Below are 16,848 nucleotides of genomic sequence, written 5' to 3' on the forward strand. Positions count from 1 at the left end.
CGGAATAACGCCTTGTCTATCTCTAAATGTGTTTGATCAATCTCAGTTTTGCGTGCAGGTAATTATTGTTCCTCGTCTAATCTATCACACCTCGGAAGAAATATTGCATCACTTTGAGGGAGACCGGAATAGACAAAAACGAGAACCAATTACAGCGGTAACCCTAGCTACACTACTGATAGCGGGTGGAGTTGGAGCAGGCACAGGTATAGCCTCTCTAGTACAAGGTCAGGAATTACAAGGTTTGCAAATGGCTGTAGATGAGGATTTAGCGAAAATAGAACAATCTATCCAAAATTTAGCCACTTCAGTAAAGTCTTTATCAGAAGTAGTACTACAAAATAGAAGAGGATTAGACCTATTATTTTTGAAGGAAGGAGGGTTATGTGTAGCTCTCAGTGAAGAATGTTGTTCTTTTGCTGACCATACGGGAGTCGTCCAAGACACCATGTCCTAACTTCGGAAAAGGTTAGACCAACGTAGAAAGGATCGTGAAGCGGGCAGGTCATGGTATGAAAACTGGTTTAATGTTTCACCTTGGCTAACCACTTTGTTGTCGGCTTTAGCAGGACCGCTTATTATGTTGATCCTGGGACTTATATTTGGGCCTTGTATATTACGCTATATTTTTCATTTTATTAAAGAACGGTTTGACACAGCTAAATTGCTTATTTTAACCTCGAGAGTAGAATATGAAAGTGTATCTAATAATGAAGATGAAAATTATTGTGAATGTATTATGCCACGCGAAAATCATTATTGTGAGTGCTATAATAAATGTCGAAATTGTGAAAAAGAAATTGTTTACAAGAATGAAGATGAAAGTACCACCTAATAAACAATAGGATAAAAAGAAAAAGGGGGGATTGTGAGAAACTGTGGACTAAGGTATTGTTTATTAAGATTTATGTTAAGCTCAATGTAAAGTTAGACGACAGAAACCACTCATGCAAACAACCACTGGACGCCGCCTGTGTGAGATAAGATAACTGTAATCGCTCACACAAACTGAACCAGATACTGCTCATGCAAGATAACCACCAGATTTCCAGGAAAGCGACAAGAAACAGGACAAGACAGCCCATATAAGGATATATGAGTGAAAGATCAACTATGAGACAAAGAGGGAAGACTTCTTACTTCAGCCTCAACAAATACCAGGAGGCAGGAAACGACCCCCCTAACAACAACTGAAGCATGCGCGGAGTACCTCCACTACCTCATGAGCAGGGAAGTAAAGATGTATAAAAAGGGGACTATTTGAACTACTCAGCACGGCAGTTGGCGGAGCGCAGACTCCCCTGCCGTCCAGCGCTGTCTTTGCTCATATTCTACTTGCTATAATTAATAAAGAGTGAATTATAGTCCATTGTGGTCTCAATTTATAACACCTCCTTCACTTTTTTCACAGGAGGTTCTGTTCGAGGAGATATTTCATGATCAGTGTCCACCTTCTCTTGGGAAGCTTTATCTGGTTTTATTACATTGTCTTTCCTAGCAGGAACAGCCACTTCTACTTTCTGCTTTGTCTTGCAGTTTTTGCTTTTGGCTTACCCTCCTCTTTTTTCTCCTTTTCAGACACTGGTTTGACAGCAACAGAATCTGCTTCCATAGGCACATCTCTCACAGCGGTGGCATCACCTCTGTTTGGGAGCATGAACAGAGAGTCTGTTTTAACATCTTCTGCTGTAACTGGCTCTCTTCGTTTTCTCATACCTTCTAACAATTCAGCATTAGGAACTCCTTCATTCTCATTCCCTTTTCTTCTCTTCTGGTATTTTTTACGTTTAGTGGGAGACTGGCCTCTACATACTGAAGACCTTGAACGTGAATGGTACCTCCTGTATGGGTGTGATCTTGACCTTGAACGGTGATAACCATGTGACCTTGACCTAGAATGATTGTGACGACTCTTCCCTTTGCCTCTTCTGGGATATGGTGGCGATCGCAAGTCGGAATGAGAATGGGAATGACTAAATGATCGAGAGTAGGAGCAAGTGCGAGAAGAACCCAGTCTTGACTTGGAGTAGGTATATGAACTTCTAGAGTAAGAAGAAGCACGATGGGGAGACTGGGACCTTAAAGAAAACAGAAAACACACTCGCACACACACAGAGGAATTTAATTCAGAACAGTCATTTCTTCCTAAATTGGGTTTGGTTTGTTTTTTCCTCTCCATATGCTTATGTCAAAGCTTCTTTCACTGCTGACAGAATGGTACTGCAGATTGGAGAACGTGATCACATGTAAAAGTTTCTGCTTACAAGACAGAACAGCTGCTGCTTTGTTAGTTTAAAACATACAGGAAGGGTACGTCTATTCCCACTCCCTTCTATTGCATGAACTACCATAGCTGTTGCCTGGTTTAAGGCGGTGTGTACTGGCCTCTACTGGTACGTGAGCATTTCTCACTGCACAACTACATGCAGTGCAAATCATTTTTGTTGCAGTAAGGTGCAAAAAGAGCAAGTCTTAATGGCTGCAGCACAGTATCAAACATCAAGAAAAGACAGTAAAGCTCAATTTTACAATGCCGCCTTAGTCTATTTAACTTCACTACTTATTTGGCAATAGGTACAGGATGCAAAATACTCGTACTGCAACCTTACATACAGGCCTATTTAATCCACACTTCTAGGCAGATGTCCTAGCAAGATCTTGCACATACCTCTAGCTCTAACCAAGGATAGTGACCACATTTCAAGAAAAATCTTATCTGAAAGCTTCTAAACTCAGCCTCTAGTAACTTGACTCAATACCATTACTCTAGGAAAGAAGCTGACAGCATTATTAAGAGAGAGCTATTCAGACTCCTGCCCAAGCGAATTCTGGGGACAGAAAACATCAGCTACCCCGAGTTTTTTCTTCAAAAGTTTTTCTTTTATTGTTTTTTAAAGAACCATTTCATGTTAGAGTTTGCACAGGCAGGGTGAGCGGATAGGGCGCAGTCTATCTCTGGGCTCTAGAGCCTATCTGAGCTAGTTTCTCTTATTGTCCTCCACGAGTAGACTGAACCATGGTCTCCACTCGGGTCAAAACCACCACCAGAAAGAACGTGGCGACCCAGTCAGAACTGCCACGCAAACATGCAGCGGTCCAGGTCCTGGGCTGCAGGGAGTGTCTGAGACTGTCAGTCCTGTCGGAAGGCACCAGTGATAACACCTGTGTGTGTTGTGATCAGCTCAGCCTGGTGGTGGAACTCAAAGAAGAGGTCGAGAGATTAAAAAGTATTAGAGAGTGTGAAAGGGAGCTTGACTGGTAGACTAACGCCCTAGCACCCCTAAAGCAACAGGAGCAAATGGAGGCTCCAAAGGAGGAAGGTAATCCCTCAACGTATTGCTACCAGGCAGAAGGAGGGAACCTAAGAGATGGGGGAGGCTGGAAACAGGTCCCTGCTCGGGGAGGCAGGAAAATCCTTTCCCGACTCCCCTCACCCTCCATGGTGTCCCTTCACAATAGATTCGGGGCCCTGGAACTTTTGAGTGAGGAAGAGAAGGAGGAAGGAAATGAGACAAACAAGGAGGAAGACCAAGGTCCACCAAGGCCGGGTCATTCTAGACCAGGTATTAAAACCAGTTCTAAAAAGAACCCCAGAAGAGTCATTGTAGTGGGTGACTCCATTGTGAGGGGTACCGAAGGCCCCATATGCAGACCGGACCCATTTCATAAGGAAGTCTGCTGCCTCCCTGGGGCCCACGTCAAGGATCTCAAGGCAAAACTCCCCGCTCTAGTGAGACCCAAGGACTACTACCCTCTCCTGGTTTTTCAAGTAGGTAGTGACGACATTACTAGGAGAAGTCCTAAAGCAATTAAGAGAGATTTCAGGTCCTTGGGGAAAGTGATTAAGGAGTCGGGGGCACAAATTGTGTTCTCCTCCATCCTTTCAGTTGGGGGGATGGATGAAGAAGAATACCGGAGAACTCAACAGATGAACTTGTGGCTCCAAGACTGGTGTTACTGTCAGGGCTTTGGATTTTTCAATCATGGGTTGGTATACAGGGCACCAGACCTTTTGGCATTAGATGGAATGCACCTGTCCCAGACGGGGAAGAGGATCTTGGGGCAGGAGTTAGCTGGGCTCATTGACAGAGCTTTAAACTAGATTTGAAGGGGGAAGGGGGGAAAACATCAGCCCATCTGAAGTGCATGTATACCAATGCACACAGCATGGGTAACAAACAGGAGGAGCTTGAAACCATGATGAAACAGGAAAATTATGATGTTGTGGCTATTACAGAAACATGGTGGGATGTCTCCCATGACTGGAGTGCACCTGTTGAGGGCTACAAGCTCTTTAGAAGGGACAGACAAGGAAGGAGAGGTGGTGGGGAGGTGCTGTATGTTAGGGACTGTTATGATTGCCTTGAGCACAAGTGTAGTGAAGACAGGGTAGAGTGTCTTTGCATTAGAATCAGGGGGAAGGCCAACAGGGCAGATGTTGTAGTAGGAGTCTACTATAGGCCACCCACCCAGGACAGAGAGGTGGATGAAATATTCTATAGGTATGTAGGAGAAATTTCACAATCGATTGCCCTTGTTCTTGTGGGAGACTTTAATTTCCCAGACATCTGCTGGAAATACAGTACATCAGAGAGAGACCAGTCCCGGAGATTCCTGGAATGTGTGGGAGACAACTTCCTGATGCAGCTGGTGAGAGAACCAACCAGAGAAGGTGCCCTGCTGGAGCTCCTCTTTGTGAACAGAGAAGGACTGGTGGATGATGTGGCAGTCAGAGGATGACTGGGGCACAGCAATCATGAAATAATAGAGTTCTCTATTCTTAGAGAGGCCAGGAGAAGGCTAAGCAGAGCTGACATCCTGGACTTCCAAAGGGCTGACTTTGTCTTGTTTAGGCACCTGCTTGAAAGGATCCCTTAGGAGACAATCCTGAAGGGTATAGGGGTCCAGGAAGGCTGGGCACTCTTTAAGAAGGAAGTGTTAATGGCTCAGGAACAGGCTGTCCCCAGGTGCTGTAAGAGAAGCCGGCAACAGAGAAGACCACCCTGGCTGAACAGGGAGCTTTGGTTGCAACTCAGGGAGAAAAGGAGAGTTTACAGCCTTTGAAAGAAGGGACTAGCCACTCACAGTGATTACAAAGAGGCTGTGAGGCTATGCAGGGCAGAAATCAGGAGGTCTAAAGCCCAGCTGGAAATTACTCTGGCTTCAGCAATCAAGGATAACAAGAAATGTTTCTATAAGTATGTCAACAGCAAAAGAAAGACCAGGGAGAGTCTCTGTCCCCTGCTGGATGAGGGAGGAAACATGGTAACAAGTGATGAGGAGAAGCCTGAGGTGCTTAATGCCTTCTTTGCCTCAGTCTTTAATAACAAAACTAGTTGTATTGAGAGAATCCAGTCTCCTCAGCCAGAGGACAGAGACTGGGAGAATGACCCCCCTGCAATCCAGGAGACAGTCAGTGACGTACTGCATCACATAGACACACACAAGTCTATGGGACCGGATGGGACACACCCGAGGGTGCTGAAGGAGCTGGCTGGGGTGCTCGCCAAGCCGCTCTCCATCATTTCCCAGCAGTCCTGGCTGACCGGGGAGGTCCCAACAGATTGGAAACTGGCCAATGTGACGCCCATAGTTAAGAAGGGTCGGAAGGATGATCCGGGAAACTACAGGCCTGTCAGCTTGACGTCGGTGCCTGGGAAGCTGATGGAGCAGCTCATCCAGAGTACCATCACACAACACATGCGGGACAACCAGATGATCAGGCCCAGTCAGCATGGGTTTATGAAAGGCAGGTCCTGCTTGACAAACCTGATCTCCTTCTACGACAGGGTGACCTGCTCATTGGATGAGGGAAAGGCTGTGGATGTAGTTTACGTTGACTTCAGTAAGGCCTTTGACACCGTTTCCCACAGCATTCTCCTGGCAAAACTGGCTGCTCGCGGCTTGGATGATCGCACGCTTTGCTGGGTAAAAAACTGGCCGATGGCCTGTGGTGGTGCAATCCCTCCCCCCCCCCCCCCCCCCCCCCGCCCCTCTTTGTTGGGCTGCTTGGTGCTAGGTGCGATTCCACCCACATCCCCCGAGCTATACACCAGTCTGTGGAGATAAGGACTGACAATGTTAACGAGCCTGGCTCCTGCCCCTCCCGATTGCTCGGAAATGGTTAAAATGGCCCATCAACTCCTAAGGGCCTGGCACACCTGTGCCTGGGATGTGGTCAAATGGGAACAATAACAGAGTCGCACATTAATCAAATTCTTTTGTAACTGCTGGAAGGCACCAGAAGGTATTTGACAAAAGTCAATTATCTTGGACCCTATAAATGGCGACCACCAGGGAGACCCTTTGAGCTCTCCTGGATCGCAGCCGGCCTGTGACCAGCATCTCCCCTGAGCTGGGACGCCTCTCAGGTACCAAACCCTTAAGGTGTCGTCTGCTCCAGACGGAAGGCCAGGGCGAAGTCCCCCGCTTGAGTCTCAATTATCGCCTGTTGAGGAATGCCAAGGCATTGGGAGGATTTGCTCTAAACTCGAGAGGGAAATTTTCTTTGAGCTAGCTTCTCTTTACTCTGTGTGTGTGTGTGTGTGTGTGTGGGTACGTACCCTTGTTTCTGTGTGTCTGTTCTGTGTTCATTCCACTGAATCCAAACACCTTTGTTTCTGTATGTTTGTCCATTTTGTTATGTGCATGCATGTGTATATATGTATATATAGGTACCGTTAAGTAAGTTAGTGTGAATCTTGTCATTTTAGAATCTGAATAAGTCGCTTTTCTTTCTTTTAGTATTTCTGAATTATTTTATAATAACAAATTGCTGTTAGTTATTAATAAACCTAGATTTCTTACTAAATATTACCATGTCAATACTTTCATCCGCGACATGGCCGGGCCCAAAGAGTTGTGGTGAACGGAGTTAAATCCAGTTGGCGACCAGTCACGAGTGGTGTCCCCCAGGGCTGGGTTTTGGGGCCACTCCTGTTTAACATCTTTATTGATGGTCTGGACGAGGGGATCGAGTGCCCCCTCAGTCAGTTTGCAGATGACACCAAGTTGGGTGGGAGTATTGATCGGCTAGAGGGTAGGGAGGCTCTGCAGAGAGACCTGGACAGGCTGGAGCGATGGGCTAAGGCCAACTGTATGAGCTTCAATAAGGCCAAATGCCATGTGCTGCACTTGGGCCACAACAACCCCCAGCAGCGCTACAGGCTTGGGGAGGAGTGGCTGGAGAGCTGCCAGTCAGAGAGGGACCTGGGGGTGTTGATTGACAGCCGGCTGAACATGAGCCAGCAGTGTGCCCAGGTGGCCAAGAAGGCCAATGGCATCCTGGCCTCTATCAGCCATAACGTGGCCAGCAGGGACAGGGAAGTGATCTCACCCTTGTACTCGGCACTGGTAAGGCCGCACCTTGATTACTGTGTTCAGTTTTGGGCCCCTCACTACAAAAAGGACATTGAATTACACGAGCATGTCCAGAGAAGGGTAACAAAGGTGGTGAAGGGTCTGGAGCACATGTCGTATGAGGAGCGGCTGAGGGAACTGGGGTTGTTTAGTTTGGAGAAGAGGAGGCTGAGGGGAAACCTCATGGCCCTCTACAACTCCCTGAAAGGAGGGTGCAGAGAGCTGGGGATGAGTCTCTTGAGCCAAGTAACAAGTGATAGGACAAGAGGGAATGGCCTCAAGTTGTGCCAGGGAAGGTTTAGACTAGATATTAGGAAATATTTCTGTCCAGAACGGGTTGTTAGGCGTTGGAATGGGCTGCCCAGGGAGTTGGTGGAGTCCCCATCCCTGGAGGTGTTTAAGAGTAGGGTCGACATAGCGCTGAGGGATGTGGTGTAGTTCAAACTGCCAATGCTAGGTTAAAGGTTGGACTAGATGATCTTCAAGGTCCTTTCCAACCTAGATGATTCTGTGATTCTGTGATTCTGTTATTCTGCATATGTTCATTAGCATCATTCCTCCTCTCAAAGTCCTTCACCAATTTTAGATTTCCTTACAAACAAGTCTGGTCTTTTAATCCCTAAGAAAAATTTAACAATGTCAACAAAATACTAGTGAAAGCCACCAGTTTGCAGTCCAGGTTAAAATCTCTCTGTGTATCCACAAGAGATAAACAAAAGAGATGAAGACAATTTCTCTCCCATACCTCCTCCGAAGTGCTTCGAGGTAACGGTTACAATCAGAATGGGGAGACACAGAAAATCCAGCAACTAGACCTCTTCAGGTTCTGGCCTCCTCACGGCTGTCAGGGGGTGAAGGGTGTCACTGCAGAGAAGCTTTAGTAAAAGAGACACCTGCTCCTCAGCAGCTGCTGCCAAACTGTAACTCTCAGTCACCTGTAATCTCTGCCGTAGCTGAGCTAGTAACCTTCACATGAAACACCTCTCACTGCTAATGCCTTGGCTCATCCAATCCATCTAACGATAGAGAGGTTGAGTGGAACTCCTCCTGATTCTCCTAGACAACCTGCTTCTCCATTACAGTATGTAAAGCAGTTACCTGGAAAACGAACGCCTACGCTGCTTTTGAATCTTTTTATATTCCATCAGTTCCTTAGGAAAATCATTTGTAAACTCATCAAGTCTGGACTTTTTCTTTCCCCTGTTAAAATAAGTTTGACTTTTATTACAATTATAGTTTGACCTTTATTACAAAAAGACACCAACAAACAAAACATGACCAACATGAGAAAATGTATACTGCATGCAAATGCAAAAGGTGAACATCTTATTTAAGCAAAAACAGTTTAGAATTCCCACAAGTTTTAGGGAAAGTTTTAGAATGGCATTCACCTCATTTTAGTTTTGCATGTTTACCATCTGCAACGAAAAAGTCTGTTGGACAAAACACTATGTCACTTTTGCTTATGTCAGATGCACTTGAGTGTAACTGCAGTCCGATCTGCTGTGGAAATACAAACATGAAAACTAACACAACTTTATTGAGCCAAACACTTGCTCCTCTTTAAGCCTCCGTTGCTCTCTGTAAAACTCCTCCCTAGGTAAAGGGGGTGCTTGTGTCATTGGGATGGTATTTGGATGAGCCACTGGTACTGCTGTTGGTCCCAAGCTGATGACGTGTTTGCAGGAGCTGGGGGATATCCTGGAGGGGGGCAGTGCACCCAGCAGACAGAGGCTGCCCAGGTGGAAACTGAGGAGGAAGCAGTGGTGGAGGCACCACCTGTGGAAGAGGAAGTGCATGTGGTGGTGGAAGGTACAAGGGAGGTGGAGGCACAGGCACAAAGACCGGTGTTGATGCTGGTAGTGTTGGGGCCTGAGTCCTTTGGGTACATTCACTGCGTGGGCGTCCTCGACTTGAACTTCTAAAGAAACCCAAAACCACATGTTACTATTTGTTACACTCTGCCCTGATTTTGAAGAGGAAAGCAAATGAAGGAGGAGCATGGTGGCGAGCACTTCTTGTTCTCAACTTAAGCATTTTTCTCCCTGCTTTCTGTTTATTTGAGACCACACTCATTTCTCGATCCTCATACTTGCCTTCCACACCCTCACCCCCAACAGTTCCCCCCATCTTCTCTCCTTATACTCAGCTTTGCAACTGTGGATGGAGGCTGCCCGTGTCTAAGAGACTCCCACCTCCCATGTGCCAAGTGCCCACCGTTCCTCTGCCACTCCTTGATATGCTTAATACTTCACACTTCTGATCTTCAAAGTACTGCATAGATCTTAACTCATCTCCTCTCAAACTTCTTTTAACTTCTTCTGCGTACACTTCCTGTGTTGTTGCCTCATGATGATGTCTTTGGCCCGTTCTTGTCCCTGAAGCATTATTGTCATGCTTACTGAATCTGAGGTTTTAGACAATCTGTGGGGTGGATCCTGTTTTTTATTTTGACTCATCTTTAAGATTTTATAAGCACAATGCACCCTTACAACCTATCTATAACTAATACATACCAAAAGGAAGGAATAACTTGACACTGCAATAACAGACAAAACAGACTCTCTCCAACTGAGAGAGAGCAGCTTGGCTATTTGAGGTGGCTACATTGAAGAAATTCAGAATTGTCATAAAATGACAGCCTTGACTTTTCCAATAATTTGCTCAATCAGTATCAACTGAGTTGTGAAAAAAAACGACTGCTGGAGGCTGATTTCTATTGGGAAATGGATTTCTTCAGCCCTATTCCGCCAGTAACCAAAAGGGTGGCTTTCCACCTGATGCTTTAATTATATTTCATTTTTATATGTAATTATGGTTTCCTCAAAAAGCGTTCATTTTTCAGAGTCCTCTTTTCAATCATGTGCTGGAGTTTAATCTTGCTGCAAGCACAGATCCCTTTGTTAAGGCCAATTCCAATTAAGCCATTTAAAAACTGGAACCACTTGTATTCTCCACGACTACCTGTGCATGCTTATTTCATTATAAATCACCTGTTGTACAAGTTCTGTGTAACGGCCTCATTTAACAAGTTATAAGTAGCAGTATGTTGCATTTCTGTAGAATACCTACAGTTCCCAGCCTGGTCTGCCACGCGCTGAGCAAATTGGACTGGCTCTCATTGGATGACCTTTTGGAGTGGGGAGAGGAAAGAGAAAAAAAAACATTCAGTTTATCTGAAGATAAGTTTTTAAAATAAATTCTGAAGTTACAGTTATTTACCAGTTGTGGGTATTGATTGTCCTTGGGGGCCAAGAAGACTTGGTAATGCTGGCTGTCTTAGTGGAGGCACATGAGAACCCTTGTGATAAAACACTAACAGTTAGAAAATAAGCTACTAAAATACAAGAATCACTGCAGATATTGAAATAAAATTTACCTCCTGTTCCAACAAACTGCTGATTGACAGAGAGGAAGATTTAGGAAGTTCAACATCAGTCACCAGAGCAGCAAGAGGTAGAGCTACATCAGCATCACTACAAAAAGAACCCCAGATTTTTATTATTCACACAGTGTTTTGAAGTGCCACTTGAAATATAAAGTCCAAGGTGAGAAAAGGCTGGCTACTGTAATTGGAAAAAAAAAAAAAATCTTCACCAGATTTACAAATGTGAATTTGGCTGATTCCAAAGGAAGCACTGCCGAGAAGTCTGTTTGAACTACTGGCATTTAAAGAGAAAGCTCACGGAGAGAATATTTTATGAAGCTAGTTGCAGACGAAAGGATTAGAGTACATGTAACCCACCCAGAGAATCTCAGCTTTGGAAGATGCAAGAACTGAAATTCTATTAAGAAATATTTATGTGCTAGTTCAGCCCTTAAAGCTCTTTCCAGTTGTGACCCTTTGTATTCAACGGTACAGCTGAGCCTGACAGCCTTCTGGGCAGAGTGGCTGTTTGCATTCAAGGCATAAAGTTGGAAGGACATAAGCCCTAAACAAAAGTACAGACTTTTAACGTTTTCTCATGGCTTCACTGGCTTGCAAACTTAGACTGTCGTGTTTGTAAATACTTCAAATTTACAGTGCTTCAATGTTTATTATCCAAAACTGTATGCATCACTGTGTATTGCCAAGGATGACTCTGACTTATTGTCATATTGATGGTAGAAATACTGCAGAAAAGGGTAATGTGAAAACACATGGCCAATTTTACCTCTAATTGTGCTTTTACACGTTTGATGAAAAGATCATTTCCTCAGTACTAAGGAGAAATTAATGCACTCTGGAAGGTCTGACATAACTAATTAGTTACTGTAGGAATTGCTAGTCACTTAAAATCAAAGGGCTTCTGGGGAAAAAAAGTTCCTTTTTCAGGGTAAACTTGTACTGAATGACTGATAAAACAAAAAATACTTCTGAGAAAATTCTTGCATGAGGCACACTTCCAGTTTATGGAAGTGTCCTCATTCAAAGTAAAAACAAACGCCAGAACTGACACAATTGTCTGGAACTGTCCCTAATGATACACAGATTGCTAGCAGAGAAGCTCAAGAAGAAGAATCTAACTTGGGCATTTTGGTGTCTTTTATAGTCACGTTGATCTATAGATTCACTTACTGAAAAGGTCCACCTGGCTCTTCAGCACGGAGAGATAGGGACACTGCTGGAGGGAGGTCAGAGACAACAGCAGGAGATTGACTGACTGGCAGCCCAGCTGCCCCAGGCCACTGACCAGGGGCCAGTGATGAGGAAGCAGCTGCAGAACGAGCCGGTGGAATCATGAGTGGCTCCTGCTCTCTGGAAACTGTTGACCGGAGCAGAGGCTGCAGGTTGTGTGTTACTGTTTGTCTCACGAGGGGTGGTGGAGGTGGTGGCTGCTGCTGCTGCTCCATCTGACTACCGTAGCCAGTTCCATTTTTGAAGCTGTTCACAGCCTAGAGGCAGAAAAACATTTCTAAAAAGGGACTATGAGACTTCAGTGTATATACCAACAAAAGCCTCCACAGGGTAAAATTACTCACGTATTCCTGTAAATGCTATCAATCCTGAACTAAATCAACATACAGATGTATGAACACATCACATTAAGCACTGACATTAATGACTGTAACTCAGAGTATTTGTATTTAAAGTAGCTCAGTGTTAACACCAAATGTGAAAGTGAGGCCATCATGTTAAGCAGAAGTATGACCCGAATTTGCCAGATCGTCTCTCAAGAGTTGGAACCTTCTGTCACAACAGATCATGTATCTGAGAAGTGAATTTAGCCTTATTCTATCTTGCCTTGCTTAAGGACATGTAAATTAATATTTTCTTCCCTTTCAGCTTTTTACAGACAGACTTTTCTTACAAAGAGTTTATGTAAAAGTCATCATGTTACCTGCTGTAGGAGATTGTTGGCAATTAAAGCATCAGGAGAAACACCCGTCTGATGACATGTTGGGCGTGTATGTTCCCCAGATTCCACTAATGCTGTTCTAATACCTGTGAATAATTAGAATCATCAAAACAGTTTTTAGCCAAAATAAGGAAATTTTTGGAATTATAATCAATTCTAAAAGCACGTATATGATTAATGGGTGAATTAAGAACATGAAGCTATCAACAGTGTAAAACATTTTCCTGTTTCAACAGTGTAAAAAATTTCTAGTATGCAGCACATAACTCTCCAGTTTTGATACTTCACTACTGTAACAGTTGAGGATGTAGAGTAGGCTGCGTCTTGATGTTTCGATGCGTCTTTTATCCACTGTCTAGTACAGTCACCAACCTCACCATTAATGAATAAAACACATCTCAAAAAGTCATTAGTAGGTTTGAGTTCTGAAAGTTTTAACTAACTCTCCTGTGGAGAAGAATGTGGATTAAATGCCTTGTTTGTTGAGACCACCAGCGTTGGCTCTATAGTTTTGTATGGGAGAAAGGGCTGTGAACAAGCTAAATGCATTCGGCAGCTAATACTGTAATCACCTGCACAGTTAAGCACTTTTCTCATACTTGCCCTTCTGCATGTAAAGAGAGTTTAACTAGGTACATAAAAAGGGAAAAAAGCTTTCTGCCTTTTTTTTTTCCTTTCTAAGAGAAGAGTCCTTTCCTGTTCAGGATATACTTAAGTATTAAATGGCACTGTTAACAAAGTAATTTCATTATCTCCTATTTCTACTTTCAGAAGATCAGATGTGATGTTTTGGAGTAACAAACACTTACATTCGTCACAATAACTGTTTCCACAGCAGGCAATATCAACTGCATCAGTCATTATATCTTTACAAATGAGACATAACAACTCATCTGGAATAGGATTATCATCACCTGAGAAGGAGGAGGAGGAGGACGGCTCCTCTGGTAAAAAGGGAGGCTTTTCCTTCTTTTCTCTAGCATAAGCATCCCTGGAGGGGGGGATGGGGAAGAAAAAGGAAAAAAGTTAAAGATGGGTAAAGGAAAACTTTTCCAAGCTTTGGATTTTATCGAAGGAAGATAATAGATGGAATTCTTCTCACTCCACATTAGCCTTCAAAAACGTAGGCATTTAGTTTAAACTGCTTTCCTATAGCCACAAAACCAGAAGAGAGAGAGGGGAACAATTTTCCTTCCACAGAACTCTCCCATTCTTTGGATCAACTAAGAAATTAGCTCAGACTAGAAAAGTCATTTTTTGACAGCTAGAAATCAGACGTAATGAATCCTACCTCTCCTTTGCCAGACGGTAAATGTAAATTGCAGGTTCGGTATAAAGTTAGTCTTCAAGTAATTACATTTTATGAATGAAAGTCTATGTTACGGCTTCTACAGAAGGAGACCCATGACAGAAGAACAGTGGTGCTACCAAGGGCATTTTAAAACAGCCATTCTTGTCAGCACACAGTAGTATTTTCTTAGGTTACAGCAACAGGAAAACGTCACTCTGTTTCACACATGGGATTTGATAAATGTCAGGGAGAGGAAATCTCACTCCAACAGCTATTTGTGACATTTTTCAAGAAATCTTTGAAACAGAAAACAGAAGCAAAAGGAGCTTTCAAAGAGAACGTCTCCACTGAAAACACAACTGAAATGTTTTATAGAAATACAGATTCTTAGCATACCACAGGTTTAACCAACTTCCAGGGGCATGAACAGCGGGACCACCCTATTTTAATATTAGAAAGTATCACAGATTTTAAGGTTAAGATATGACAATGACAGTGCTTCTTCCCCTGTAATTACAGATGCTGGCCAGCTTGGTTGCATTGCCACTCAGACATTGACACCTGGCTTCTCTCATTCACTTTTTGGTCAGACCAACTAACTCCATACTCACGCATTAATAATTGGTATTGCATATCTTCCAGTATTTGTCAGCATTGCACCCTTTGTATTGGGATCTTTCACCTCCATCACGAAACTACTTGGAATTCCTGTGCTCGTTTTAATTCTGGGAACAGACTCAAAATTTCTGTCCTGTTAAGAAAAGAATTGCAGACATATCTCATCTTAAGATGTTAAATGAATTTCAATTATTATTTTAAGCAGGAAAAGCCTCTAACCCTCTCCTTTTACCTAGCCCAAGGGTTGCTCAACTAAAATACTTATTTTCCTAAATGAATATAGCCAGGATGCTCCAAAGGCTCGAGCAGTGTTTTGAACTCATTCAACATTCTTTGGCTTAACTTCAGGTTCCTTAAGGATGAAATACCCCTCAGCTCACCATCCCCTCAGAGAAGAGACACAAGCCCCCTCCTCCTCCAAAGCGCAGTTCAGAGGGAAAGCTTAATGCAGGGCTCTGAATTGGCCACTGGGGAAACTGATATTCACCATCTACAGATGAAGGTTGAATTCATACCTCATGCATATACATTCAGTGACTAACGTTAAATGGCATGAATTAAGTGATTAAATGGCATGAATATTCAACCAGAGACTTGTGTAATTAAAACATACAAATATTCAATAGACAGGGTCAAGAGAAACATCTTCTTTTTATACAAAGTACTAAAAACTGTGAACTGTCATTAAAAAGAGTTAAAACCAGAAATATTTCCAATAATACTGAAATAGATAAAAATATGCATGAAAGTGCACAGAGAAAGATCTATGGACATATTTAATGCCCATGACCTAGAACAACGAAAATGTCACATTTATAATTCCAGATTTCCCTTAAATTTTGAAGGGCTTTGCACTGTTGCCATATAACCTCTGTGTTTCACCCCAAGAGAAACCATTCTTAACATGAGTATTCATGTATTTATTATGTAACTGCCAAGGTAAATAAACTAAAAATTAAGTAACACCAGAAGTCCCCCACGATCTTACCTCATTTGTTGGGCAGTTCTTTCCATAGTGGCCAGGTTTTCCACAATGAAAGCAAGTATATGATGGTGGAAGTGGACCCACGTAACTAAAAGTTTTTTGAGAAAAAAGAAAAAGGTATGCATGTGTCTCTCTTCTTCAAACAACCATCTCTACAATTTTTCCATAACCTTCAAAGAACAGATTTGACCTTATCAACACTTACTTGACTGGATCATACTGACGGCAAGACTGTATCATCATAGCTTTTATTTTATCTTCTTCAGAAGCGTTGGCTTCAGCCAGATTGGAAGTCTGTTTAACAGGTAATTAATTATTTGACACACACATTAGAAACACATTTAAGTCTACACAGCCAAAGACAACACCGCCCACCCAGTCCTGTAAAGGGCAGCCCCACGCTAGCTGAGGTTGCATGAAAACAGCTGCTTATATGAAATAGAGTTGTCCTGAAGATGTTCTGGGGAGTCCTTACGCCATTACATGGTGTTTATATGCCTGTTAACCTACTTGAAAAGAGCATTCTTGGGCACTCAAAACCTTAGGCTCTGTTTGTACCTTACACAAAGACCTGTGTAACCGATCCAGTTTTCCTCCAAGCGCACTGAAGCTGTGTGTAGAAAAAATTATACTATCCAGTATTTTTAAGCTGATTTTTAAGCTCCTGACTATTTGAAGGAGGAGATCTCCACTGTACACTTAACTGAGAGAGATGTATGCAAGTATGATTTACATTTTGCAGCATTAAAAGGACACACAACTTTAGAGTCGGAGAAGTTGTTTTAGCTTGCTGAAATTCAGCTTCAGACACAGAAGCATGAAAAGCAATCAAGCTTTTATAATGCCTCAGCAAGGCAAAAGATTCTTTTCAGTACAATTTTGACCATCATGTGCTGTAGGCAGCCCAAACTGCATGTCCCCTGCCTACTAACTTCTTCATATTAAGTGATTTAACTACAGTCAGCACTACCTGCATTTTTTTTCCAGCTGACTCTGGCCTTTTAGCATACAAATTGTAACAGAAACCTTACGCAGAACTAGATCTTCAAATTATGGAAGCCATCTGCTTTTTTTTAAGTAGTATTTGTTCAAATGCCTTTACTGTTACACACTAGTCCAGATACAAGCAGGGCCTAAGGGAGTGACTGTGAATGATTTGGACCTTCAAGCAGCTATCATTCAGATCAACCACTCATGGTTTTGGTTTTATATGCATTCATTCACAAAAGCAACCAAGTAGTTTCAACATCCTATGA

General features: G+C 43.2%; 1 protein-coding gene across 1 annotated transcript in view; it reads right to left on the reverse strand.

The window, feature by feature from the left end:
- LOC141935932 (E3 ubiquitin-protein ligase RBBP6-like) overlaps positions 1 to 16,848 on the reverse strand; it is a 42,716-nt gene that overhangs the window by 11,931 nt on the left and 13,937 nt on the right. The window contains 15 exon segments of the mRNA XM_074852616.1: positions 1,392 to 1,543; positions 1,546 to 2,078; positions 8,458 to 8,559; positions 8,917 to 9,022; positions 9,025 to 9,072; positions 9,075 to 9,277; positions 10,432 to 10,489; positions 10,582 to 10,660; positions 10,739 to 10,835; positions 11,918 to 12,234; positions 12,681 to 12,784; positions 13,508 to 13,689; positions 14,601 to 14,740; positions 15,596 to 15,680; positions 15,798 to 15,886. Of these exon segments, the coding sequence (XP_074708717.1) occupies positions 1,392 to 1,543; positions 1,546 to 2,078; positions 8,458 to 8,559; positions 8,917 to 9,022; positions 9,025 to 9,072; positions 9,075 to 9,277; positions 10,432 to 10,489; positions 10,582 to 10,660; positions 10,739 to 10,835; positions 11,918 to 12,234; positions 12,681 to 12,784; positions 13,508 to 13,689; positions 14,601 to 14,740; positions 15,596 to 15,680; positions 15,798 to 15,886 (2,295 nt within the window).

Source organism: Strix uralensis, chromosome 30 (genome assembly GCF_047716275.1).
Source record: "Strix uralensis isolate ZFMK-TIS-50842 chromosome 30, bStrUra1, whole genome shotgun sequence".
NCBI lineage: Eukaryota > Metazoa > Chordata > Aves > Strigiformes > Strigidae > Strix > Strix uralensis.